Source organism: Squalius cephalus (assembly GCF_949319135.1).
Source record: "Squalius cephalus genome assembly, chromosome: 5".
Taxonomy (NCBI): domain Eukaryota; kingdom Metazoa; phylum Chordata; class Actinopteri; order Cypriniformes; family Leuciscidae; genus Squalius; species Squalius cephalus.
Genome location: NC_137126.1, coordinates 4514224 through 4540280, shown reverse-complemented (window position 1 = coordinate 4540280; position 26057 = coordinate 4514224). Strand labels below are relative to the sequence as shown.

The 26057-nt window shown below is 37.0% G+C and overlaps 1 protein-coding gene across 19 annotated transcripts in view; it reads left to right on the top strand.

Moving 5' to 3' along the window:
• ank1a (ankyrin 1, erythrocytic a) overlaps positions 1 to 26057 on the top strand; it is a 136635-nt gene that overhangs the window by 68157 nt on the left and 42421 nt on the right. For 12 of the 19 annotated variants that reach the window (XM_079871502.1, XM_079871493.1, XM_079871503.1 and 9 more), the window contains 27 exons: positions 2075 to 2173; positions 3714 to 3812; positions 4057 to 4155; positions 5058 to 5243; positions 6243 to 6341; positions 6422 to 6520; positions 6605 to 6703; positions 7668 to 7865; positions 7988 to 8086; positions 9308 to 9406; positions 9769 to 9867; positions 10996 to 11193; positions 11295 to 11393; positions 12394 to 12492; positions 12608 to 12805; positions 14324 to 14422; positions 15038 to 15136; positions 16346 to 16444; positions 16548 to 16640; positions 16724 to 16796; positions 16942 to 16962; positions 21224 to 21320; positions 21566 to 21644; positions 22651 to 22766; positions 24005 to 24229; positions 24814 to 24968; positions 25803 to 26014. In XM_079871502.1, coding sequence (XP_079727628.1) covers positions 2075 to 2173; positions 3714 to 3812; positions 4057 to 4155; positions 5058 to 5243; positions 6243 to 6341; positions 6422 to 6520; positions 6605 to 6703; positions 7668 to 7865; positions 7988 to 8086; positions 9308 to 9406; positions 9769 to 9867; positions 10996 to 11193; positions 11295 to 11393; positions 12394 to 12492; positions 12608 to 12805; positions 14324 to 14422; positions 15038 to 15136; positions 16346 to 16444; positions 16548 to 16640; positions 16724 to 16796; positions 16942 to 16962; positions 21224 to 21320; positions 21566 to 21644; positions 22651 to 22766; positions 24005 to 24229; positions 24814 to 24968; positions 25803 to 26014 — 3237 coding nt within the window. Of the gene's footprint in view, positions 1 to 2074; positions 2174 to 3713; positions 3813 to 4009; positions 4156 to 5057; positions 5244 to 6242; positions 6342 to 6421; positions 6521 to 6604; positions 6704 to 7667; positions 7866 to 7987; positions 8087 to 9307; positions 9407 to 9768; positions 9868 to 10995; positions 11194 to 11294; positions 11394 to 12393; positions 12493 to 12607; positions 12806 to 14323; positions 14423 to 15037; positions 15137 to 16345; positions 16445 to 16547; positions 16641 to 16723; positions 16797 to 16941; positions 16963 to 21223; positions 21321 to 21565; positions 21645 to 22650; positions 22767 to 24004; positions 24230 to 24813; positions 24969 to 25802; positions 26015 to 26057 lie in introns of those variants that run through there. The other 7 variants (XM_079871498.1, XM_079871496.1, XM_079871492.1 and 4 more) reach the window with 4 other exon arrangements.

Genomic DNA, 26057 nt, shown 5'->3' with positions numbered 1-26057 from the left:
CGTAACCGAGATGTTTACAAAAAAAATCAATTTTGGCAACAAAAAAAAACATTTCAATGGGGTAAGAAAATTAAAGCTAAACTGTGTGATATTTTCCCCCATCTTTTTCACCATTGACGTGAGGAAAATTAACGCAAGTTATACTAGAGGTCGTTCTGGCGTTATGCACAACCATGCTATGGTTAGACAAGCAACTATAAAACTTTGAATTTACACAAATAGGCTGAATTACCTGTCGAGAAGAAAGCAGGCAACTTCGGCGTCCATTTTAAAATCTTTGCTCCTCATGAGCTCTTTCCATCTGGGAAAAGTTACTCCAGTATTGACGTTGGTCTTGCTGATTTGCCTGTCGCGTTGACGTTTTAATTCTCTCTTTCGCTTCCTTGGTGACTCTGCTACATGTCCTCGAGAATAGGCGTGATCATCCATCAGCAATCTTTCAAATCTGCCGGCAGTCGCGAGTAATCTCCCCCTCGCATTCGTCTCTGAGTCACTGAGTGTAAGGCGCGAAAGGCGAAGCTTGAATTTACAGGTATGTCCCTCTTTGGCTAATGTAGTTTCAAGATGGAGGGGCAACATGGCGACCGGCATTCAAACCCCTCACCCGTATGTACTTTCAATGGCAGATTATAAACTTATTACTTTATTACTTGAAAGAAGTAAATATACATTAATGAGCACATATATTTTTGAAAGAACTAAGTGTTTTTTGCTAAGAATCAACTAAAAAAATTACACAGTGTAGCTTTAAAGGTATATTGATATACAGTGTATTATACTGTATGTTCTCTGGCTTAATATATTGTCCAATTAACTAAAAATACAATAAATATTTTTGTTTGGAGATTTGTGTTGTGTTTGGATAGAATAGGGTTACTAGCACACTACTTAGAGTTTAGACACTGCCTTTTCAGAAATAGCATGTTATTCAGTGTATAATATACAGCAGTGTTATTTTACTATTATTTGTTTATTATTATAGTTTTTAATCAATAATTTGTAGGGATGCACAAATACCACTTTATCCAGAACGAGTCCGGTACCGACAGCCAACGATACCGAGTACCGATACCTGTATTTTCATTGCATTTGTAATTATTTTTAAATATAGGTTGTTGTTTTTTTGAATATAGGGAACCAGAAGAATATGAATCATATTAGCTGACCTTTAATTCATTTTCAATGACGGCTTATAAGGTGCACGTGCATGAGACCCAGAGTTTGACATCTCCAGCTCTAACAGAACAAGCCTTCGTCCTTCGGATGAGACGTTAAACCGAGGTCCTGACTCTCTGTGGTCATTAAAAATCCCAGGATGTCCTTCGAAAAGAGTAGGGGTGTAACCCCGGCATCCTGGCCAAATTTGCCCATTAGCCCCTGTCCATCATGGCCTCCTAATCATCCCCATATATACTCATTGGCTTCATCACTTTGTCTTCTCTCCACCAATAAGCTGGTGTGTAGCGCAATATGGCTGCCGTGTCATCGCATGAGGAGATTTCCCCATGTAAAGCGCTTTGAGTGCTGAGAAAAGCGCTATATAAATGTATTAAGTGAATTAATGAATTGAATTAAGCTTTGTGCATCCTTGAAATGCTTTAGAAACCATCTGATATTCTTCAGATGCAGCTTTGTAAATGTTCAGTATTTTTTCATCCATCCATCCTTTTTCTTTTGTTTCTTCGTTCCTGTGCTTGTTTCTTTGAGTCACGTTGAGATGGGGTGAGTGGTCTCTACACTCAGAGGGGATAATATCAGCAATGTGAGAAAGGTCCAACCTCACATGTCCTGTGAGGCTGAAGGAAGGCTGTGTGAGGTTAGACCTATCCCACATGGCCCGTATTCTTCCCAGCAGAGAGACCACCGGCCTGCCATCCACCTATCATCATCATCATCATCTTCATCATCATCATCGGTTGATGTCTTTTGACAGTGCTCCATGTGTTTTGTGAGAGTGGGTGTAAACTACAAACCTCCCACTTCCCCATTTCAGTCTCTTCGGGATGTTGCAGTGTGATTTGAGATTGAATAACCTTCAGAGTGAGTTTGCTCTGCTGTCTCTTTCCCTTCACAGAATGGACTCAACGGGCTGCACTTGGCCTCGAAGGAAGGCCATGTTAAAATGGTGCTGGAACTACTGCACCATGGTATTGTACTTGAGACGGCCACAAAGGTAAGAGTTATAGCTACAAAAAGCCACAAAAAGTATTTGGATGTTAACTCTTTCCCCACCATTGATGGAAATGTCCAGCTTTCCCTGGTTTATACGGTAGGGGGGCGCTATTACGCATCTTCTGAAAGAGTCCAGAATCTCCTGATCAAAAGACATGTGAAGCAGAAGCATAAACAAGCGATATTATATGTAAGCAGATGCATATGTAAAATAACGCGATCAACAACATTAAACAGCATATAAATCAAAACTGCTTAACGTTACTGAATGACATGTTGACCCAGGACGAGCTACAGGACTGTGAAGCTTTGGGTGTTGATGGACTCTATCTACTCCATCTGTGTTTTGATCATCTCTCTGAATCCCATCCAGACGTAATCTCTGACAAAAACACGATTTTCTCAGCTTTTTGCTCAAAATGTTGCTTTTTTTATTAAACTAACCCACATTCAAGTGTTGATCAAAAAGGAATGCATGAAGCTTTAGTAAAACGGGGTTTTGTTTTGTTTATAAGCGGCGGGTCTTGTTCTTTCTTTTGATATATTGCATGTTCAGATATTCATACAACAAAATATTCTGGGGGCCATGAAACTTTTGTGAAAATGATCAAAAATGCTGGCAGTGCATTTTCAAAAACTCTGGTGGGGAAAGAGTTAAAAAAAGTATAAAAAATATATATATCATTGCATTAGATGCTAGAGATTTTGGCAGAATTAACTTCACTTTTCTGAATTATTTCGCATTTAATTTTAACTAACAGATCTAGTTATCTAATTAAATCTCTTATCTCATACAATGATATCCATACATTTTAACATTTGTGTGACAAATGTGTTCGAATACTTTTTGTGGCCACATTCATGATGCAATTAAAAACTTCACACAAAAACTTGATTAGATGCTTCACATGTACCTTAAAAACCATTGTGAAACACTTTAGCATATTTATAATGTCCTTATTATTAAAATAATATACATTCAAATAATAATCTTAAGTGCAAACTGATTGTAATGCTTTTGACACTTAATTGTATGTTACAAGTGAAAATATATTATAGTATATTAAATGCAATCAGCTGAACGTTTTGTTTTTTATGTAATTTGATTATTTATATTATCTTTGAAATATGGTTAAAGTGTACTGCCAAATGTAAAGCATTAAACTAAAATATACTTTAATGTCATTTCTATTGAAAATTGTTTGTAATTTAGTACCTTTTTAAAAATGTAATATTAAATTAAAAACAATTATTGTCAAGTACTTTATGTGCTTTAGTACTGTATGTTAGACATCAGATCAAAATAAGTGTACTTCTTTAAAGCACCACAGAAAAATTATTAAAACAGAATGATTTTAAAACTTTTAATTTGACATTATTACAAAGTGTGCTTAAGCATGTTAAGATTCAGTCATGAAAGTGTATTCTCTTTAAGTACACATAGTGATATTGCATTCATATTATATTACCTACAAGTACAGTTTTTAATGTACTGTATAATGTTGGTCACTGAGTCATTAAATCAGATATTTCTCTTGTAGAAAGGAAATACTGCTCTTCACATAGCAGCATTAGCTGGTCAAGAACAGGTGGTCACTGAGCTGGTCAACTATGGAGCCAATGTCAATGCTCAGTCTCAGGTGAGCAAAGATTAAATGGGATTTCTTTTAAAATGGGTTTGAGGCATTGAGATGTTGTATTATCTGCGAGCATTTACCTAAGTTGGATGTTTTATAGTTCATTTGAACAGTTGAATCATTTTGGATTTATGTAGTACTGTCCGAACTAAAATCTCTCTGGCTCTATTGTCATCTGTGTATTTGTGTGCTTGTGTTAGTTTGGGTATTGTATCTGCATATGGGTGTTTATGTCTGTCTGCAACAGAAGGGCTTCACTCCTCTCTACATGGCTGCACAAGAGAATCACCTGGAGGTTGTGAAGTTTCTCCTGGATAATGGAGCCAATCAGACCATTCCAACTGAGGTAATGAAAAAGACTTTTAAATAGAGGACTTGTTGCGCAAATCATATTCTTTAAAAGAGTACTGAAGTGTGAACTGAATGTAATGTTTGTGGCATGTTCATTGAAAACCTCAACTGTGATTCGCACTCAGAATTCAGTTTTTTTGTTGTTGTTTTATTTTACACAAGTGGAAAAGTCATAAAAAATGCGAATCACAGTTATGTTTTTGAAGTAAATAAAAAGATTAACGCACCTAAATGAGTTCATATATGAGACGAGAGAGTAAACAACCTTGATTCGGCATGTTAATAGCAATTAAATGAAAATGTATTATAGTTTAAATGTGTATTAAATGCATTAGAGTGCTTTTTTCACCCACTTAAATACATCTTCATATGCAATTTCATTCTCAGTTATTTCTATTCTAACTATATTAGTATTTAAAAATAACTAAAATAACTATCATGTATTTAAAAATATTTATAATTACACATTTATAATGATGAAGTTGCAATTTAGTGCATTTAAAATGTATTAACTTTAAATGTAATATTGAATAACACACTACAGTTCAAATTATTATCGTTTTTATATGTGCTTCAGTATGTTAGTCAAAACATCAAATTAAGTGTACTTCTTTAAAGTGTACTTGTGTATTAAGAAACATAGTGATGAATGTTTACTCTATAAGTACGCTTACAGGTAACTAGCCTTTTATTTCATTATTATTATTGTGTTACATGCAAGTACAGTTTAAAAAGATTTGAAGTACACTACAATTCACATTCAGTATAATTAAGTGCACTTATTTTTGGGTGCTATCACACTGTTGTTCACCTTTAACCTGCTATTCTCACTCAGGTTATTCAGAGAAACATGGATGTTCCCGTGATGTGTTGTATGTCTGTCTGTCTGTCTCTCAGGATGGCTTTACCCCTCTTGCTGTGGCTCTTCAGCAGGGCCATGAGAATGTGGTGGCCCTGCTCATAAACCACGGTACTAAGGGCAAGGTCCGCCTTCCCGCACTGCATATCGCTGCCCGAAACGATGACACCCGCACTGCCGCTGTGCTTTTACAGAATGACCCCAATCCTGATGTCTTAAGCAAGGTTTGTGTAAACTGATGAAAACGTTCTTTTTCTAAACTACTGGGCATCTAGTATAAATGTAACATTATATTATCTGATTAAATGAGCTTGGTTTGAAGCCGTTCGAAATTTAATGTTTTGGGCACTTAGTTGCATGGTAATAGCAATGAAATTAAAATATATTATAGTTCAATTTAAATTAGTTTTATGTATTAAGCACTAGGGCTGTGAGTTTAATCGAAATCCTGAATGCAACACGTCTAAATCTAGTGAGAGAACAGAAAAGAACGGATTTACCGTTCTGACATTGAAGAAAGCACAGAAATGATTTGCACCTGTGTTTAGTTAGGTTGAGTTTCTCTTGTGTATACAGTATTTAGCTCTGAGTTTCTCTTGTTCCTGTTGATTCTCATCATTGTTTAATGTGTTGTGTGCATTTTCATTACCTGAAGTATCTCCTGAGTATTTGATTTCTTGTATTAAAGACTATTGAAGTTAGCATTTTTGGTCATTAACGTTGGATTACACAGCAAGTGTGACATAGCCATACATTATAGTGATTTTACAACAGTTAAATTGTTACCAACATTAACCACTGCTTTAATCTGTGTAAACACACACTATTGTTCAAAGGTTTGGGGTCAGTAAGATTACATTTTTTTAAAGAAATTAATACTTTTATAAAGCAAGAATGCATTAAGTTGATCAAAAGTGATAGTAGAGACTTTCATTAAAGAACCCTGAAAAACATGTATTACGGTTTCCAAAAAAACATTAAGCAGCAAAACTTTCAACATTTATAAAGAGAAATGTTTTACATTTTAAACTATCTCACAATAGTACTGTTTTTCTGTATTTTTAATCAAATAAATGCTTCTTTCAAAAACATTCAGAATTCTTACAGAGCCCAAACATCTGAACGGTAGTGTGTACAGTTCATTGAAATCTGCACTGATATTGAAGCAATCAGAGGAACAACTGTTACTGGTTACTAACTCAATTTCCCATGATCCTCTGCAGACAGGCTTCACACCACTCCATATCGCAGCCCACTATGAAAACCTGAATGTCGCCCAGCTGCTTTTAAACCGAGGAGCCGATGTGAACTTCACACCCAAGGTCTGTCTTTTATAAACGTTTCTGCACTGATCCTCAAGTCGGTTTACAGCTACATGCAAACCAGTGTGTGTTTCTTTCAGAATGGGATCACACCTCTACATATTGCATCCAGGAGAGGAAATGTTATCATGGTCAGACTTCTGCTGGACCGAGGAGCAAAGATTGATGCTAAGACAAAAGTATGTTATAAAGTCATAATTCTAAACATTAACGAGACTTGAGGATTTGTATACACGTTTGTTCTTCCTCTCTTGTCATCACAGGATGAGTTGACTCCTCTTCACTGTGCTGCCAGAAATGGCCATGGGAGAATAATCGAGATCCTTCTGGACCAAGGAGCCCCAATACAGGCCAAGACCAAAGTAGGCATTCACCCAAACACTTGGCGTTTACATATAGCCACAAAACATTTGACATCGAGACCCCCTAATTTTGTGGTGTAGTCGCATGGTGTTCTGAAGTAACCAATAAAAAAAGAAATAATCCAACATCACCAATCCTGAATCTCTTTGATTTGGTTCACCTGGGTCAATTTCATCAGCATAGGTCAAGCTATTGTTCTTGTATGGCAATTATGCAAGAATTTCTCCCACCAAAAAACTGCCATTTTTAGGTATTATTACATTTTATTTACTGAATTTGCAGCTTTGCGTCCAAACAGCGTGTTTGGAGAAAATAGAAAAACTGAATAACTTGACTGAATATTTACACTGAAGATCGAATTTCAAATGACTTTTTTTTTTGTTTGTTTTTGTCATAGTTCCCAATAGTCTGTGTCAGCAGTGCAAATATAATAATATGCATTAATTAAAAAACAAAAATCCACTCCAAAAACATTTAGGATTAATTTATTTGAATTGCATATCAAAATTCCATTTATTTGGCTTTACGCAGTTTTAACATAAGAAAATAAACGTAATGTGATGCATATTTGTCATAAATGAAACGGGTAAGATTTCTGCAAAGTTTATTATTACCTATTTGCATCCGTTTGATTAGATTTAAATAATAATTAAAAAAAAATTTGTTCATATTTCTTAGAATCTGCATAAATCTGTATATTGTGAAAACAATTACATTTATTCAGTTATAAAGTATAAACATGGTTAAAATATTTCTAGTTGTGGAACAAGAAATATTCAATTGAAATGAATTGGATTTGTTGATGATAAATGTATAAACCTGGTTATTGTGTATTTTAAACACATTCAGTTCAGAAATATAACCTAGAGGAAAAGTAAAAAAAAAAAAAACTGCTTGATTGCCAGAAATGTGAAAGAAAGTGCATTTGGCAGCTCTAAATGTTCCCATATGTTCACTGCACAGAATGGCCTGTCGCCAATACATATGGCAGCCCAGGGCGATCATTTGGACTGTATCAAACAGCTATTACAGTACAATGCAGAGATTGATGACATCACTCTAGACCACCTGACACCACTGCATGTGGCGGCACACTGTGGACATCATCGCGTGGCCAAGGTGCTCCTGGACAAAGGAGCCAAACCAAACACCCGTGCTCTGGTTAGTACACGTTTAAAAGGCACACATGGCACAGCTAATGCTAATATTAACATTTACCCTGTTATTATAAAACATCCAGAAACTGTTCACAAAATTGCACTTATTTGTCCACTTATGCTCAGAATGGCTTCACGCCACTCCATATTGCCTGTAAGAAGAACCACATGCGTGTAATGGACTTGCTATTAAAGCATTCTGCGTCCCTGGAGGCAGTAACAGAGGTGAGCAACAGGATCATTTGACAGTGTAAAATACTGTAAATAACATTTCATTATTTTAAATTAAAATTATTGTAATGTATTCACTGGTTTTAACTGAGTTCTAGAAGTCATTGTATTTGTTTGGTGTATTGGGGGACTTTTATTATGAAATTTACCTTGTATCTTGATTGTCAAACCATGAGCAACCCATAGCACAGTTCAGTTAGCTTCTAAAGGTGTATCATGTTTTCCCATTGGCATCCATGCAAAAATAGCTGTATATTCTAACAAAATATTTCTTTTTTTTGCAAGAAGCAGGATCTAGTTGCAGTAAATGCATTTATTTACATAAGCAAACAAAACGAATACATTAGAATATCAACTCAAGAGCAAAAGGAATACACAAACCAACATAGTATGAGATGTAAGAACGAACAAGGAACTAAACGAGACAGAGACTAAGGTTGTGTTCGAAATCGCACCCTATATCGTTAAATAGGGCACTATTTGAGGGAACAGCCATTTGTAGTGGTGTCCGAAACCATAGTGGACGTTTTTGAGTGCACTTATTCAATCCCATAACGCAGCGCAATAACGAGTGTACAAACGATGTACGCTCAACAGCTAGAGAATACCCATAATGCACTGTGAGAGTCGCGGACTGAATGAATTCCCTCGTCTGACCAGAAGATGGCGCCGCAGCTGAATCCTCCATTTTCCAAACCGCTGGTCCAATGTGCCTACAGCGTATATCATACAGCATAAATTCCTGAATGTAATAATACAATGTGACTTATACACCGATGTAGCTTATCTGTGTGTGTGTTTTTTTCCCTCTCAACAATGCAATTTTGACTCTGAAAGTACGGTAACGATAGAACAGCTCAGTATACAGTAGATGCTACTAAGAGCTACAGGATTGTCCAATCAGCCACCAATACATCACTTATATCAAGACTTTATTTTTGTGGCTCAATGGTTATTATCATTGGTAGATTTCTCCAGATATTATAGACCTATTGGGAGAAAAGGACATGGCAGACAAAAAATCCACCAAAGCATAAAAACAGATACAGTGATTCATTAAGACTGGGAATGAATTTCACTTCAAGAACAATAAAAAGGAACATTGTTTTTTTGGTAGTTTACGTTTTGAGTTGAGCAAGGTCTACTAAAGAGGAGTGAGCATTATCACGATTTCAGACCATGACATGTTTGGTTCTTTGTGTTTCTGTCCGACAGTCAGGGTTGTCCCCGCTGCATGTGTCTTCCTTCATGGGTCATCTGAATATAGTGAAGATACTAATGCAAAAAGGAGCATCACCTCATGCCTCAAACGTGGTAAGCAACAAAGTGAAATATCAGCAGTTAAAGCAATGCACTGAAGTATGTTAAAATAAGGCCATGTAAATATGGAGTTTAACCTTTTGAAAGCAACATTTTCCTCACACAGATTTATCTCTAGGTCAGGGATGGGCAGCTTCGGTCCTGGAGAGTTTAACTCCAACCCTGATAAAAACCAAAACCTGTAGTTCTCTAGTAATCCTGAAGACACCGATGAGCGCGTGTTGGACTGGGGTTGGAGTTAAACTCTGCAGGACAGACGCCCTCAGGACTGAAGTTAGGTGATTTAAGATGTTTTGACGGCGAGCTGTGCTGTTGCTGTGATCTTACTGTGCGTGTCCATTAATGTGTGCTTATAGAAAGTGGAAACGCCTCTGCACATGGCATCTCGAGCTGGTCACTGTGAAGTTGCTGAGTTCCTGTTGCAAAACGCAGCTCCAGTGGACGCCAAAGCCAAGGTACATTTCACTTTATGTTATTTTGTTGTGTTTAGCTGATGTGACATTTAATGTAATTTTGGTTTAGTTTAGTTTGTATATGTTGGTCTTTTATTCTCTTTAAACAAAATGAGGAAAAACATTTTTTCATGGAAGCTTGTTTCCACCACAGAATAAAAAATTAAAAAGGTAATTGCAACTTTTTATCACACAGTTGTGACTTTATTTCTTTAATCGCAATTATATCATATATATAAATTATATTTATATTGCAAGAAATAAAGTCAGAACTGTGAGATAAAAAGTTGAAATTACCTTGCAATTTTGCCATGCCTTAAAATATCTTGAATGTAACTCGACACCCTTGCCTCATTTAGTATATGCAGTTCTATGAATATGCAAATGAGCCCCGCCTCCACTCACTCACTCAGCTCAGAGATCCACTAGTTGACGATCACACGTTGATCTGATTGGTTACAAGGTAGTTTGTGCCGTCAGAAACACCAGCGATTTCAAAGCGTGTTTTTGAGACTGTCTTTGTTTCAACTGTCTGCAGTTTTAAGGAGAAAATGCTCAATACAGCAATGAATTTACACATGGTTTGTCTTAAAGCATATTAAAAACACCACATAGACATATAAACAACATTAAAAGCCTAATTTTCACCACAAGGGGACTTTAACTAACTATTAATTACTATTTTTGCCTGAATAAACTCCTGATTACTGCTGCTTATTAATAGTTAGTAAGGTGGTTATTAAGTTTAGATATGGGTATAAGGGATGTAGAATAAGAGCATGCAGAATAAAATATTAATATGTGCTTTATAAGTACTAATAAACAGCCAGTATCCTAGTAATATGCATGCTAATAAGCAACTAGTAATAGTGAGAATTGGACCCTAAACTAAAGTGTTGTCAAATATAGTCAAATAAAACCTGTATGTATAATAATATATAATATTATAAAACATATTATAATATATAAACCTGTATACCTGTATATATATATAAAAAATCTACATTTTTAACATAATATAAATACAATTTGAGAAGAACTAATAAATTTAGCCGTAACAAAGTTTTTATTTTATTTTTGTGTTTATCATGTATTAAAAAAGCATCACTTCTGGATCTTCTCCTCCTTCAGGATGACCAGACGCCGCTACACTGTGCAGCCCGCATGGGCCACAACGAGATGGTGAAGCTCCTGCTGGAGCACAAAGCAAACCCCGACTCCAACACAACAGCAGGACACACTCCACTGCACATCGCCGCCCGCGAGGGACACACACAAACTGCCAGCATCCTCCTGGACGTCAACGCCCAGCTTACCAAAATGACCAAGGTACAGTGCTCTACCCAAGACCTAAGCCACCAGCATATTGTGTGAAAATAGATTTGGTTTTGTATTGAAACTCTCTCTGCTGTTGGGTCTGTGTCATGCAGAAAGGCTTCACTCCTCTTCATGTGGCGGCCAAATACGGGAAGCTGGACGTGGCAGTGCTGCTGTTAGAGAGAGGAGCCAACCCAAATGCTGCAGGCAAAGTATGAATCAGATGCATGCATTTATATGCATTTATAGTTCATTCTATAGCTATTTATATAGATGGAATGGTTACACTTTATTTTAAGGTGTCGTTGTTACAATGTTATTATACAGACTGAGTAATATTATTTAACAACATGTTCTTAGGATTAGGATTTGGTTGAGGGTTAGTTGCATGTAATTATGCATAATTTACTGTTATGACTATGGTAAGTACATGTAACATATGTTACAAGGACACTGTCAAATAAAGTGTTACGATAGAATTAGTGGTTGACTGAAATGGGTCTTTCAATGGCTTGTGTAACATGCAATGCTGGGTATTTTACTTACAAATTGTAGTTGGTTACTGATTCCCGATTACATGACACAAATTGCAGTTCGTAATGTAGATTACTCATTTCAGGCAATGTATTCTGACTACTTTTTGCTTACTTTTTTAACACATTGATTTGAATTGGATAATCTTGTACCATATTGATATAAATTTACTAAGAGAAAGAAATGATATTCCAGTCTTTGTTATCAACATCATGAAGGGTTTCCTAGACTGGGGTTCATGGTGGAACTGCCGGCGGTTCATGAGTTTAATGAAAAGCTATTAAGCAATTATGTCTTAAAAATAAAATAAAACATTTACAAAAAAATATTTTTTTTGTTTTGTTTACTTGCACATCATGTGACCATTAACCGACATCAGATTAATTTTATTACTGATCTAACTTATTAACTTCAAGTAAAGATATTAGGTCAAAGAGGTTCAGCTGCGAAAAAACTTGGGAAATCCCTACATTTAAGTGGCCTTCAATTTCATTAATATGAGATTATCTGCAAGTAGTTTTAAAAAAAAATACTTTTAAAATTTGAAGTGCACAATCAGCACAATTAAGCACACTTATGTTTTTTCAGTGGTAGTACTACTAGTGTTCTATCATTCATACAGTATCTATTGCATTTTCATTGTGTATTATTGATGGTAAGATGCCTTCTCCTCCACAGGTCGGACTCACGCCGTTGCATGTGGCCGTCCATCATAACAATCTAGACGTGGTCAATCTTTTACTCGGCAAAGGGGGATCGCCACACAGTGCCGCTCGAGTATGACACTGCTATTGCCCTGATTGACACTGCAAAAACTCACAGTCTTAATCATTATTTTCAACTAGTTTATTTTAGCCACAAAGTGCAAAAACTTGCTGATTTTTGTCCTCAGAATGGCTATACTCCGCTCCATATTGCTTCGAAGCAGAACCAGGTGGAGGTAGCGAGTAGTTTACTGCAGCATGGAGCTTCTGCCAACGCTGAGTCACTGCAAGGGGTCACACCTTTACACCTCGCATCCCAAGAGGGACAGCCAGACATGGTGTTGCTGCTGATCTCAAAGCAGGCCAATGTAAATCTGGGCAATAAGGTGAACTTATCATGCTTACATTTTTGCACCCTTTTTTAAAGCAAGGATTCCCACCCCCACACACACACACACACACGCACACACATTCCAAAAGCAGTTTCATTCATGAAAAGAGCAAGATAGATTTGCTTGAATAGCAGTGATTGTATGACAGCAAAATGAGTCAATAAAGGAGTAATATCATGAGGATTCAAAATGTCCTTGATCATTTGAGATAAAATCACTTGATGTACTCAGGAATGATGGACAATCACCATGTAATTATTGCCAAAAAGATCAAATCTGTCAGGGTGATCAGGACGCTGGCGGTTTATGCACTGGCACTGAAAAAATTAAATAGCTCAAGTTGCTGATTTTTACAGTTTATGTCTCACAATTAGGTAGCCTGGTAATACCAGACTCTGCTACTTCACTTTGCTTCGTAGAGAGAGTCTGGAATAGCATAATAGAGAAGTGTTTTCTCTCTCGCGGGGGGGCGCTTGTCTGAAGTTTAAAATCATTGGTTACCCGTAAGCCAATCACATAACGTTTGGTTATGGTGTGTGTTATGCGCATGCTCAGCCGCATCTAACTTCCACTGTAAACACATGTATGATGCAAAAACTAAACCATTGAGCGAAATACCGGAGTGAACATGGCTGTGAACGACTTTTGCAGATTATGTGAAGTAAATCTACGCAAGTACGCATCCACCACGGTACAATCAGCGTCTACGTCACGGCTCTCAGCCCGCCCTCTGTTCGTTGATTGGCCCGGCTGTTTTCAGGCCGGTGGAAAACTGAAAGATACGCTGCTATCTCAGACTGACTACAGGAGCGAAATGAAATTAGCGGAAGACGTAGTCAGGCTAACAATTAGGACTTTATAACTCGAAATTGCGAGTTTATATCTCAATTCTGAGACAAAAAGTCAGAATTGCGGGATGTAAACTCGCAATTGCGAGAAAAAGTCTGAACTTTATTTTCTCAGAATTGCAACTTTATATCCGCAATCCGGACTCTTTTTTTGCGAGATATAATTGTGATATATATATATATTTCATGGCAGAAACTAGCTTCCATATCTTATTGATTCAGTTTTTGAAGGATGGAGAAGTACAAATGAATAAATAAAACATTTATGCCACTTCTGTGTCAGATTATAAAGTCTGCTCCTCTCTAAGATGGCTTAGATGTAAGAAGTAAAAGTAAATAATGTCATGGTAACACTTTACAATGAGGTTGTAATTGTTAACACTAACAATGAACAAGATCAGTATACAGCATTAGGTAATTTATGTTAATGTTAACTTACACATATACTAATGCATTTCTTAACATTTATATTAGCTTAAATCGTTAACATTAATTAATACATTAGTTATATTGAAGAATGTCTGTAACCAAACAGACTTCCATTATATATGTTTTATGTATTATATTTGTATGGAGGCAAGAGGCTCGAGCCATTTAGAGTTGTGATAGCATGTCATGTCTCTCTTCATGTGCATAAAATGACAGGTGTGTTGTGTGTCCTCAGAGCGGTCTGACCCCTCTTCACCTTGTGGCTCAGGAGGGGCATGTTGGGATTGCTGATATACTAGTGAAACACGAGGCGTCCGTCTACGCTGCCACACGGGTAAAAACTGGAATATGTTGTTTTCTACAGAGTGCACGTAATGATTCACATTATAATTGATAATAATCAATGATTACGTTTACATGTGCACTAATAATGTGAGTAAGGACACAGTAAGAAGTTTACATGACACGAGCAAACCTCTTCACTCCCGTTTAAATGCAATTTTCATCATTTTGATTATTCACTAAAAATTGTGGTTATTGCTGCCATTCTTCACATACCCCAATGCACAGCACAGATGATGAACTCTATATAGTTGATGTGTAACTGGCCTAAAATGTCTTCATTTCGATGTTTTCGACATATGTATATTCTGATGTATACCTCAAAAATGTGATGCCTTATTTACTTATGTTTATGAATCTGTGTATGACAACGTTATCAGTGTGCACTTTGGTCGGAGTGGAATAGATGCGATTTAAGTGTTTGTGTTTAAGTGTTTAAATTGTGATTAAAATCTGCATATTTTACCGTGATTATTGTTACTACGATTATGACCTTAATCGCATCAATATTGTGTTTACATGAGGTAAAGTTTAGCCTAAATCTCATTATGAGTGTGCATGTAAACGTAGTCAATGATTATGATCATCACTGTTGATTTCTCTTCAGATGGGTTACACTCCCCTTCATGTGGCTTGTCATTACGGCAATATCAAGATGGTAAAGTTCCTCTTACAGCAACAGGCCAACGTGAACAGCAAGACCAGGGTAAGTGAAATATTGCTTTTGCTTTTTCAGTTGTTTCACTTTTCAAACGTTCAACTTCGTCTCAGATGTTCTCCCTTGGATTCCTAATCCTAGACCAGGAATACGAATCAGTATGTTGACAATTGACATCCGTGCAGTTAATGACATTGCTGATATCTGAATAGACAAATAGCTGATATCTCTATAGACAAATTATTTTTCTCAGAAGACAAATCTGAGAAGCAAGAGTGTTAATTTGCACTTGCCTTTATCTGGTTGCTCTCTAGCAGAACAAGTGACATGTTAAAGAGCCCTATTTTAACAATCTGAAACGCTAGTATCAAACGCGGAGCGCAAGTAACTTTGTGGGCGGGTCTTGGGCGCTGTTGCTATTATACCGGCGGGATAAATGACTCTTGTGCCCGACGCAAATCTAAAATGGGTTGGTCTGAAGTAGCTACATTACTCATTGGTGTGGTTTGGGCATAACGTGAAATAAACCAATCAGAGCGTCATCTCACATTCCCTTTAAGAGCAGGCGCGCTTGTTCTATGGCGGATTGCTATTGTAACGGCGGAATTGCCAGGCGTACGCCAGGAGCGGTTCACAGCCAAGGAGACCGACGTTCTCGTCAGGGCCGTAAAACACAGAGAAGTGACATTGGGGATGGAGAAACACACCCAAATTAGCTTCGGTTAAAAAGGCGTATAATAATTTGGGTAAATGTGTAAGCTAGATTTATGCCTATTTTTTCACATCTTCATGGACACCACAATGATTTCCCTCGTGTGGTAATATTTTTCCTTGTAATTATGTATGGTTTGCAAAAATGTGAACTACTGCGTCTGTGTAGATGAGAGAAGCAAAGTGTATGCGTGTTGTGCACACACTACATTATGGCCATGCATGCGCCCTTAAAATAGCCTCTGAATAACACACCACTGACTTTAGACGAGGTTTCTCCTGGTCAGTGGCGGAATTGTTTTCTGAAACTGCAAAATAGCACCAGGGAACGTTTGCGCCGGAACACGCCTCCTCTTTTCTCACCGCCCCCGGGAGCGCAAGTTCTTTTCCTAACTTACCGACATGCGTCTGTGGAGGGAAAGTCCGCTGTGCGTCGGGTGCAAAATAGGAATGAAACATGCGTCGGTGTACAAAGTCATTTGCGCTGGGTGCAAGACAGGGCCCGATGTGTGATTGTTCTTTCTGTCTTCTCCATGGGACTGTTAGATGGGGTATATGCCGCTCCATCAGGCTGCTCAACAGGGCCACACGGACATTGTGACGCTTCTCCTGAAACACGGCGCACAACCAAATGAAATTACATCTGTAAGAGCCCAGACACTTTTAACTAATTGCCGTCATAGATTTTTTTTAATATGCTGGATGTTGACTGGTGAAATGAACTCAATAATATTTCCATCTGCTATAGAATGGCACATCAGCTCTTGCCATTGCAAAGCGACTTGGATACATCTCAGTCATTGACGTGCTCAAACTGGTCACCGAAGAGACAGTCACTATGGTAAGTTACACTTTTCATATAATTAATCTGATACTATGGCTGCTATAAAATAAACTTTGTCATAATAAACATTCTCCTTTAAGACCACCACAGAAAAACATCGCATGAGTTTCCCGGAGACAGTTGATGAGATCTTGGACGTGTCTGAAGATGAAGGTAAATACAGCTCTCGATTTAATTTCATGGTCTGTTTTAGAGTTGTTAATATTTTAATACGAAGACGTACAATAAGTTGAAATTTTTTTAAAATGAGTGGGCATTTAAAGAGCATCCTGAAGTAGACTCCTCTTGGTTTTTCTAGGAATTGCACAGCTAACGTTAGGTATGAATTTCCCTCTTTTTTCTTCGTACAGTGACTTCATTTCAAGCGCGCACACACACACACAAACACATTGTCATTCTCTGGTGCACTTTGACTGTTATGATGGACGTGTCATCAGCATGTGTGCATTTATGTTAATAAGCCTTCCAAAATACTTAACTATTCCTGAAACCTCTCCCACTAACCTGCTACATCTCCTTTTACATTTTCTTTCTGGATTAGCCAAGATTTTCTTGAATTTAGTTATCTGGGTAAAACAGTTATATCCTGCAGTACCTGTATAAAGATATACGCACAAACTTGTGTGATTGAAAGTTCAGTGGGCCAGGAACAAAAAGTGAAGCATGGTCAATATTAGAACACAGAGATTATATCGTAACTCTTGTAATGCATAAATAAACTGTATACATCTGTTGCATTTACTTAAGCTTATAAAACAGTCATAACTTAATAATTTCTTTTAATTAAACCATATTGTATCTGTTCAGTAACTTCTCATTAATGAGTGAATGTGCACAATTTTTAAATATTATCTTGTTTTTACGATGCTATTACTAAATTTAACCCCTTTTTATTAATTAAAAAATGTATACATTTTTTGAAATATAAAATTTTTGTTTTACAAAGCATATCGTTTCATTTTCGTACTAAAAACTATGGATTTTTTTAGAAATTGTTATGTAACTCTTTTGGGTCAAAATGGACCTGAATGCATTAGGAGGGTTAAATACATTTTTTTGGTTAAACTTTATTTTAGGTGTCCTTCTTACAGTGTGATTATACAAATAAGTGTCGAGTAATATTAATATTAGTAATATTAACTCTATAATTAGGGTTAGTTGTAATTATGCATAAATTACTGATATTACTATAGAAAATACATGTAAGATGTGTAACAGCAGGGTCCCTGTAAAATAATGTGCTACTGTTTAGTTTTGTCTTTTTTTTACTCCACAAGTAAATACTTTGTACCCAATAGGTTATGAGGAATACATTATAGTCTCTGAAAACAAGTCTTATCTTGTGCAATTTTTCTTATCAAATAAATATACAAGACAAAAATACTGATTACGATTAACATTACTACATTATATTCATGCATTTGTTAATTTCTTCCGAATTATGATTGGCAAAATCAGAAATGTATAAAGTGTCACCAATGTCAAATCAGGCCTTATAATGTGGACAGCACTGTATTTCAGCTCCTGGTGAAGTTACAGATATTAAAGGTGTGTTTACATAATGTCCTGAAAATGTTTCATATGCATCCGGGCTCTCACACGGATGTACCTCACATGGCGGCCTTGTGCAAATCTAATGCATACATTTAAGTTTCATCATTCAATATATACAGTGTATATATATATATATATATATATAGAGAGATATTATACACAGTACTATATACAATATATATGCCATATTTATTATAGGTTATACACACATACTGTACAGTCTATGAAAGAACTGAAGCCTGCTTGACCTTATTGCTTTTGAAAGGCAAGGTTTGTTGATTATGTGAAAAAAAAAAAATCATAGTCATTTTCTGCTCTACTAATTATAGTGTGTTTGTTTGCAAGACAACTTCCCAAGAGAATGGCTAATAAAATTACCTTAATAGACACAATTAAGATTAATGTCTTATTTTTTATGAAACCAAGCACAGTTTACCAATGACTGTGCATTTAGCTGTGTGATATCACTGAAGGCATTGGGTTTGAAGGTCAGTTGTGCCTCTGCTTTGTAGTTAATTTAATATTATAAACACACACACACACACAAATGTTTCTCATTAATTTGCTTTGATATGTTTTGTTGCAGTATGTCCATCACAAATCTTTCCCTTTTCTTCATTCTCAATCACTTGCCATTCAGTGTTGGGAAAGTTATTCAAAAAAGTAATTAGTTAATACTTGCTAATTACTTTTTCAACATTGGAATGAGACACATTTGAACAGTAATCATGTTACATGATTGAATTTCGAAAACCTATAACAACCTTTACCAGATGGACAATACAAAAATACACCAAATTGTCCTTTATTTGTACTTCTAAAAGTTTGTAAGCAACTGTCATTGCTCATGGATCTCTTACCATTATCTGCCGTGTCAAGCGATTAAATGTTCAGTAGTTTGCAGAGAGTTACCGAGTTCACAGGCTTGTCAACCAATTGAAAGGAATCAAAATCACAATATTCATTGTTTGATGTCACATTTAGGCTTGAAATGATTCATTGTTTATGAAAACTGTAAATGCAAAGGAAGGAAAGACACATCATTAATTGTGACAGGATTAATGAAAGTAAATAGTAATCTGATTACAATAATGCATTATTTCCCATTTTCAAAAAAGTATTGTGGAAGTACCATGGTACAATTTATAAGAGCATACTTTGGTATAACATATACCATGGTGTTTACATAGTACTCAGGTTCTTAAAGGGATAGTTCACCCTAAAATGAAAATTATGTCATCATTTACTCACCCTGGTGTTGTTCTAATACTATATGCATACATATCGAACCACAAAAGGCTTTTTTTTAAATGTCCTGCTCGCACTTAGATAATAACGACCAGCTTCAAGCTTTTTTAAAAAGATGTGATCCCATGTGACACATACCGTATATCTCAAGTGATATCTTCTGGTGGTGTTCGATAGGGTTTGGTGCAAAACAAACCGAAATCGAATGTATTATTTAACGAAAATCGTGACCTTGGCCGACGTGCGCAATGTGTGACTGTATTAGCGCAGCAGTTCAATCCGTCTGGTCCAGAAAAAGCATACAAGTCGTGAGAAATCAAGATTAATAAATACCTGACAATGCCTAGAAATCCCTATTTCTTCACTGAGTCAAATATCTCCAGACCGGAACTGTCTGATATACAGTCAGAATGACAGTTGACAGATGTGAATGACAGATGTTATGACGAACACGACAGATAAATCCACCTCAGAGAAGAAGGTTCATGTATTGTATGTCATATTGCGTTTTTGTTACTCTTGATTTCTCATAACTTGTGGGCGAGTTGGCGTGAACTAATCACGTCTTATGACCGTGTAGGGAAGACCAATGGCCATGTTCAAGAATTTTGTTAAATAATACACTAAATTTAGTTTTTCACCAAACTGTATCGTACACCCCCAGAACACTTGAAATAAACGACACGTGTCGCATGAGATCATTGTGTGATACTTTTGCATCTTTTTTTTTTTTTTTTTTTTACTTAAAGGGGTGGTATAATGCCCTTTTCACAAGATGTAAAATAAGTCTCAGATTTCCCCAGAGTGTGTGTGTGAAGTTTGAGCTCAAAATACCCCACAGATATTGTTATATAGCATGTTAAAGTTGTCACTTTTTGAAGGTGAGCAAAAACGCACAGTTTTTGTGTGAGTCCCTTTAAATGCAAATGAGCTGCTGCTCCCGGGACAGGGGGCGGAGCTTCAACAGCTCGTGTCCTTTTACCTCACACACACATGCACTGAAAATTTCAAAAACTTTTAGCCTTTTATGTGCAAACCGGAGTCAGACAATGATGGAGAGACTCAAGAAGAAGTGACAACATGTAGAAGCAACAGGACATTTCTGAATGGTTAGTTGATGAATTTATAAAGCTGATGTGTAGATATCTTCTAGTCATTGATTAGCATATTCTGTCTTGATAATCTATAAATCGTGTTCAGGGGGCGGGGTTTATGTAAATTTTAGGGTTGGTGATGTCACTAACCCGTGAGGAAGCTCGTGTAGTCTCTACCAGCCGTTTGTTGTAGTCCTTAAAAAGCAATTTCTTTAAAAGCAAAGATCTCCCTTTGCTTTGAACTTTGAGCGTTGTAACTTTGCAGATGTTGTTTATGCTCAAACAGCAACATTACACACTAACTAAAGCTAGAAAAGTGAAATCATATTCAACCACCCCTTTAATGCTGGTCACTACATGTACGAGCGCGAACGGGACATTTTTTAAAAAAAATACTCCTTTTGTGGTCCATAAAAGAAAGAATGGCGTTCGACATTAGAACAACACCAGGGTGAGTAAATGAAGACTTAATTTCCATTTTAGGGTGAACCATCCCTTTAAAATGAACCTTGGTAGTACCATGGTGCTTCTTTGCTACTGTCATAACATTTTTCACTCACTCCATTTATATCCTCTCCATATTGTCCAGTCATTTTTCATTCAGCTTTCTTGATGGCACATTCAAAACCCTTTCACTAAGTCTTGTCTTTTTCTCTTTTCTCTTGTCATCCCTCGCTGCGGCAGGCGAGGAGCTGCTGGGGAACGAGGGTGCCAGGTATTTGAAGATGGAGGACTTAAAGGACCATGATGAGGATTTCCTTTCCCCCAAGAAAGTTCTAGAGTACGAGGGAGAGTTGCAGTGATGATGTTGAAGATGAATCAGATAAATCAGGAAGTAGAGGACAGCTTAATGTTGGTGGAAGAAAATCTGTAGGATATTTGGAACCAGATTTAGTATTGTTTGAATATAGAAAAGATTAGAGCCCAAACAGAGGAAAGGCCACTGAGATGAGTTAGGATGGGACCGAAGAACTGTCATTTTCTGATTCCTTTGTGTCAGACTTATTTTTAACTTGTGTTCCTTAGGAATCATTCTCCTGCTCTTCCAAGGATCCCATGCGTGTCTCCCGAAACAGTCATGCTGAAAGAACATGAAATTGAGCAGGTAAAGATCATCATAGGTCCCACATTATAACTGGTGTTTTTAGACTACAACTATGTACGATTATACTTTATTTTAAGGTGTCATTGTTACAGTGTAATTATATATTTAAGTACTGAGTAATAATAATTAACAACATGTACTTATTATAGGGTTAGGGTAGGATTAGGATTTGGTTGAGAGTTAATTGCATGTAATTATGCATAATTTACTCTTATTACTATGGTAAGTACATGTATCAAGGACACTGTAAAATAAAGTGTTACCCTATGTACTTACATTTTAACATTTAAAAGTTTGGGTTTTTGATTTTTTTAAGCATGCATTATATTGTTCATAAGTGACAGTAGAGGCTTTAAAATTGTTCTAAAAAATTTTATTTCAAATAAATGCTAAAAAAATTCTATTTATCAGAAAATCCTTTAAAAAATATCACAGATTGTTTTTTGAGCAGCAAATCAGCATATTAGAAAGATTTCTGAAAGACTAGTAGTGATGCTGAAAATTCAGCAGGAATGAATTACATTTCAAAATATATTCAAATATAAAACATATTTTAAATTGTAAAATTCTAATTTCTAAATTTTAATCTATTTTTTATATATATAAAAATGTATACAATATATGCTAATTTTCAAAGGTGTGTTGCAATGTTTTTGAAAGAAGTCTCTTACCAAGGCTGCATTTATTTGATTAAAAATACAGTAAAATTAATGTGAATTGAATTAATTTTACTGTATTTTTAATCAAATAATTGCTATCAAAAACATTGCAACACACCTTTGAAAGTTAACTAGTTTTATTCCAGTTAAATAAATTATTTAAAGATGTAATAAAAAAAAGCATGAATACATTAGGTTAGACAAATGAAAGTTATTTTAAGTGTCAAATCAGATAACTTAAAAAAGATAAGATAAAAACGGCACATTCACTTTGTACAGTGTATTTATGTGTGTGTGTGTGTGTGTGTGTGTATTTGTGTCACGTGTCAATATCTACACATGTACAGCAGCAGACGCCACTTCCTTTGGCCAAGGAGTACGATGAGGATTCCCTGATTCCCAGCAGTCCCGCCACAGAAACATCAGACAATGTCAGTCCGGTGGCCAGTCCCATCCACACCGGGTTAGTGTCCTGCCCCTACCTGAAATATTGGTGACATTTTGGAGGAATTCAGTTGAAATTTAAATATTATGAATTGGTAACACTTTATTTTGACGGTCCCTTTTAAACACTACATGCAACTACATGTCAACTAACTGTCATTAGAGTATTAGAGTATTCATTAGAGTATAGACTGTCTGCTTAATATCTGCCAACACTTTATTGTGATGCTCCTCAACAGACATTATACTGACTATGAGCTCTATCTTATACCCGGCAATGCAGCGCCAAGCGCGACGCAAGTGTTTTTTGCTAGTTTCAGCCCGACGCAGTTATCATTTTCACGTCCTGTGCCACGTTGTTTAAATAGCAAATGCATTTGCGTCCATTTGTGCGCCCATGGGTGTGCTGGTCTGAAAACAAGGTGTGTGTTCAGGCGCATTGTTGGCGCGTTGCTATTTTGAGACAACGGAAATAGACTGCGCCATTGACCAACTGAAACCTGCTCTAAAGTAATTTTTTTGTTATTTAAAGAGCGCGTTAGTAATGTGCGCCTATAGGCGGGTCCACAACGCGCTTACGCTGCTTATTAAACACACAGGGACGCACATCAGCACACAAACATGCCAAATATTTCAAATAAAAGGATTACAATGTAAAAGATTATTATTGTGTACATAAAGATATGGTGGAATCCGGCTTGTCCCGTAGATGGTCTGCTTGCGCACTTTAACCTCGCGCACGAGCAGATCCGTTTGCACTCTGGAGACGCGTTCGGTCTTTCCACTATCAAATTCCATCATGTAAATAGCGAATCTGCCATGGCGCGAGCGCAACTGGCATTTAAAGGGAATGGGAGATGAGACTCTGATTGGTTTAACGCACGTAAATCCCAAAACACACCCATTACTCATTAAGAGAATAGGGACAACCCTTTTAGACCATGCGCCGGGAGCGCCGTCCATTTTTCCCGTCATTAAACTAGCAAAAGTGGATTCAGACACGCCCTAAGTGAACTTGCACCCTGCGCTTTAGACCATGCGCTTAGATCATTAAAATAGGGCCCATTAAGTAACTTTGCAACTACATGTCAACTTATTCTAACCCAAACCCTACCAGTCTACTAACACTCTACTAATACTCTAATGAGAGTTAGTAGACGTGTAGTAGAATGTGTTAAAGGGACCATCAAAATAAAGTGAAACCTATGAATTCATTGATCAACCTATGAATTCATGCATGTCCGTATGGTTCTGCAGTTTCCTGGTGAGCTTCATGGTGGACGCTCGTGGCGGCTCGATGAGAGGGAGTAGACACAACGGCCTGCGTGTCATCATACCTCCTCGAACCTGTGCGGCTCCGACGCGAATCACCTGCCGCCTCGTCAAGCCTCAGAAACTCGCCACACCCCCTCCTTTAGTGGAGGGCGAGGGTCTCGCCAGCCGGATCATCTCTCTGGGTCCCGCCGGCATGCAGTTTTTGGGGTGAGGAAACCAGATTAGACAGAATACAGGATTTTATTTTACAAACTTAAAGGTGCATTGTGTAATATTTAGGAGGATCTGTTGGCAGAAATGCAATATCATATAAGTTACATAACTATGTTTTCAGTGGTGAATAAAGACCTTACTTAATGAACCGTTATGTTTTTATTACCTTAGAATGAGTCATTTCTATCTACACACACCGCAGATCTCCTTACATTGACATGTTTCTACGGTGGCCCTAAACGGACAAACGCGTTTTGTCACTATGTTGTTCTTCGTGCAAAGAAGCTAGCTAAAGTCAGCGAATAAAACACTGACACAATGATGAACAAGTAACAATATTTGCAATAACATATCGTTTTACTGAATAATTATGTAAACATAATTTCTTAATTTATCTTTGTAAAGAAACCTCATCGATTAACTGGCTATTATCTGCAGTCTTAGACGATGAAATCTTTTCCTGTCGGCCACCGTAACTTCTGTTGGTTGCAATTCGCAACCTCACCACTAGATGCCGTTAAAAATGACACACTGCACCTTTAAATTGCAAACTAACACTTTTGTAATTGCTCCTGAAGGCCTGTGATTGTTGAGATTCCCCATTTTGCGGCACTCGGCCGGGGAGATCGTGAACTTGTGGTCTTGAGGAGTGAGAACGGATCAGTTTGGAAGGAACATCGTAATCGATATGGTGACGAGGTGTTGGAGACCATCCTCAATGGCATGGATGAAGGTGTGTACTAACTGTTGCTGCTGTTTAAAGTGAGATAAATGTGGTTATACTGTATCGACGGCTTATGTACTTTATATACAGTAAAATTTGCTGTTAAATTATAGCAAATCTTATACAGTCAAACCAAAATTTATTCAGACACCTTCAACATTTCTCACATTATCACAGTTTATTCGCTATAGTTTAGAAAATGGTAATAAAATATGAGTTATCAAATCAGTTGATATTTCACTGGTTTTGTCCGTCCTTCTGTTAGACTCTCACAGATGAATTATGTCTGTCAGCTGTTAAATTTAACTACACAATTAGATAATACCAATTTAGGTCAACAAATTACCAAGCAATGCTTAATTTTGTTCAGTCTGTGGTGTAAAAAGGTCACATTAGCAATTAAAGAAAAAACATTTAAGCAAAACATGGTCGGCTCAAAAGTGTCTGAATAATTTTTGGGTCCCAAATTCGCAATTTTTTCAAAGACTACAACGTGCATAAGCAATGCGTTTATCACTTGTTTCTTCTTGATCAGTTTTGATCCGGAGATTTAGTACTCTTTCAGAAGATGCGTAATAGCGCCACCTACCGTATAACAGTGAAAACACAAAAAAGTGACGGGGAAAGAGTTAAAAATGTATATTTTTTACATTACAGCAATGAGATTTTAGTTGGGGAGGGGGGGGGGGGGGGTTGTTTACTTTTAATCTGTCAGTCATGTTCTTGCCAGGCTTTGTAATGTCTGCATAAATTTCCTGTTTCTGAACTGTGGTCATTTTGTCTCATTCATTTGCGAACGTTGTTCGTTTATTGTCTTTTTTCTCTGTTGACTGTGTTCTGAAGACCTGGAGAGCCAGGAGGAACTCGTGAAGAAAAGGATCAGGCGGATCATCTCGACCGACTTCCCGCTCTACTTTGCCGTGGTGTCCCGAATCCAGCAGGAGAACGATCTGATTGGCCCAGAAGGGGGTTCTCTCACCAGTAAGCTGGTGCCATTGGTCCAGGCCAGTTTCCCTGAGACGGCCGTCACCAAGCGTGTCCGTCTTGGACTGCAGGTGAGATGGGAGGATGATGAGGAGGAGGAAGAAGTGATGGAAA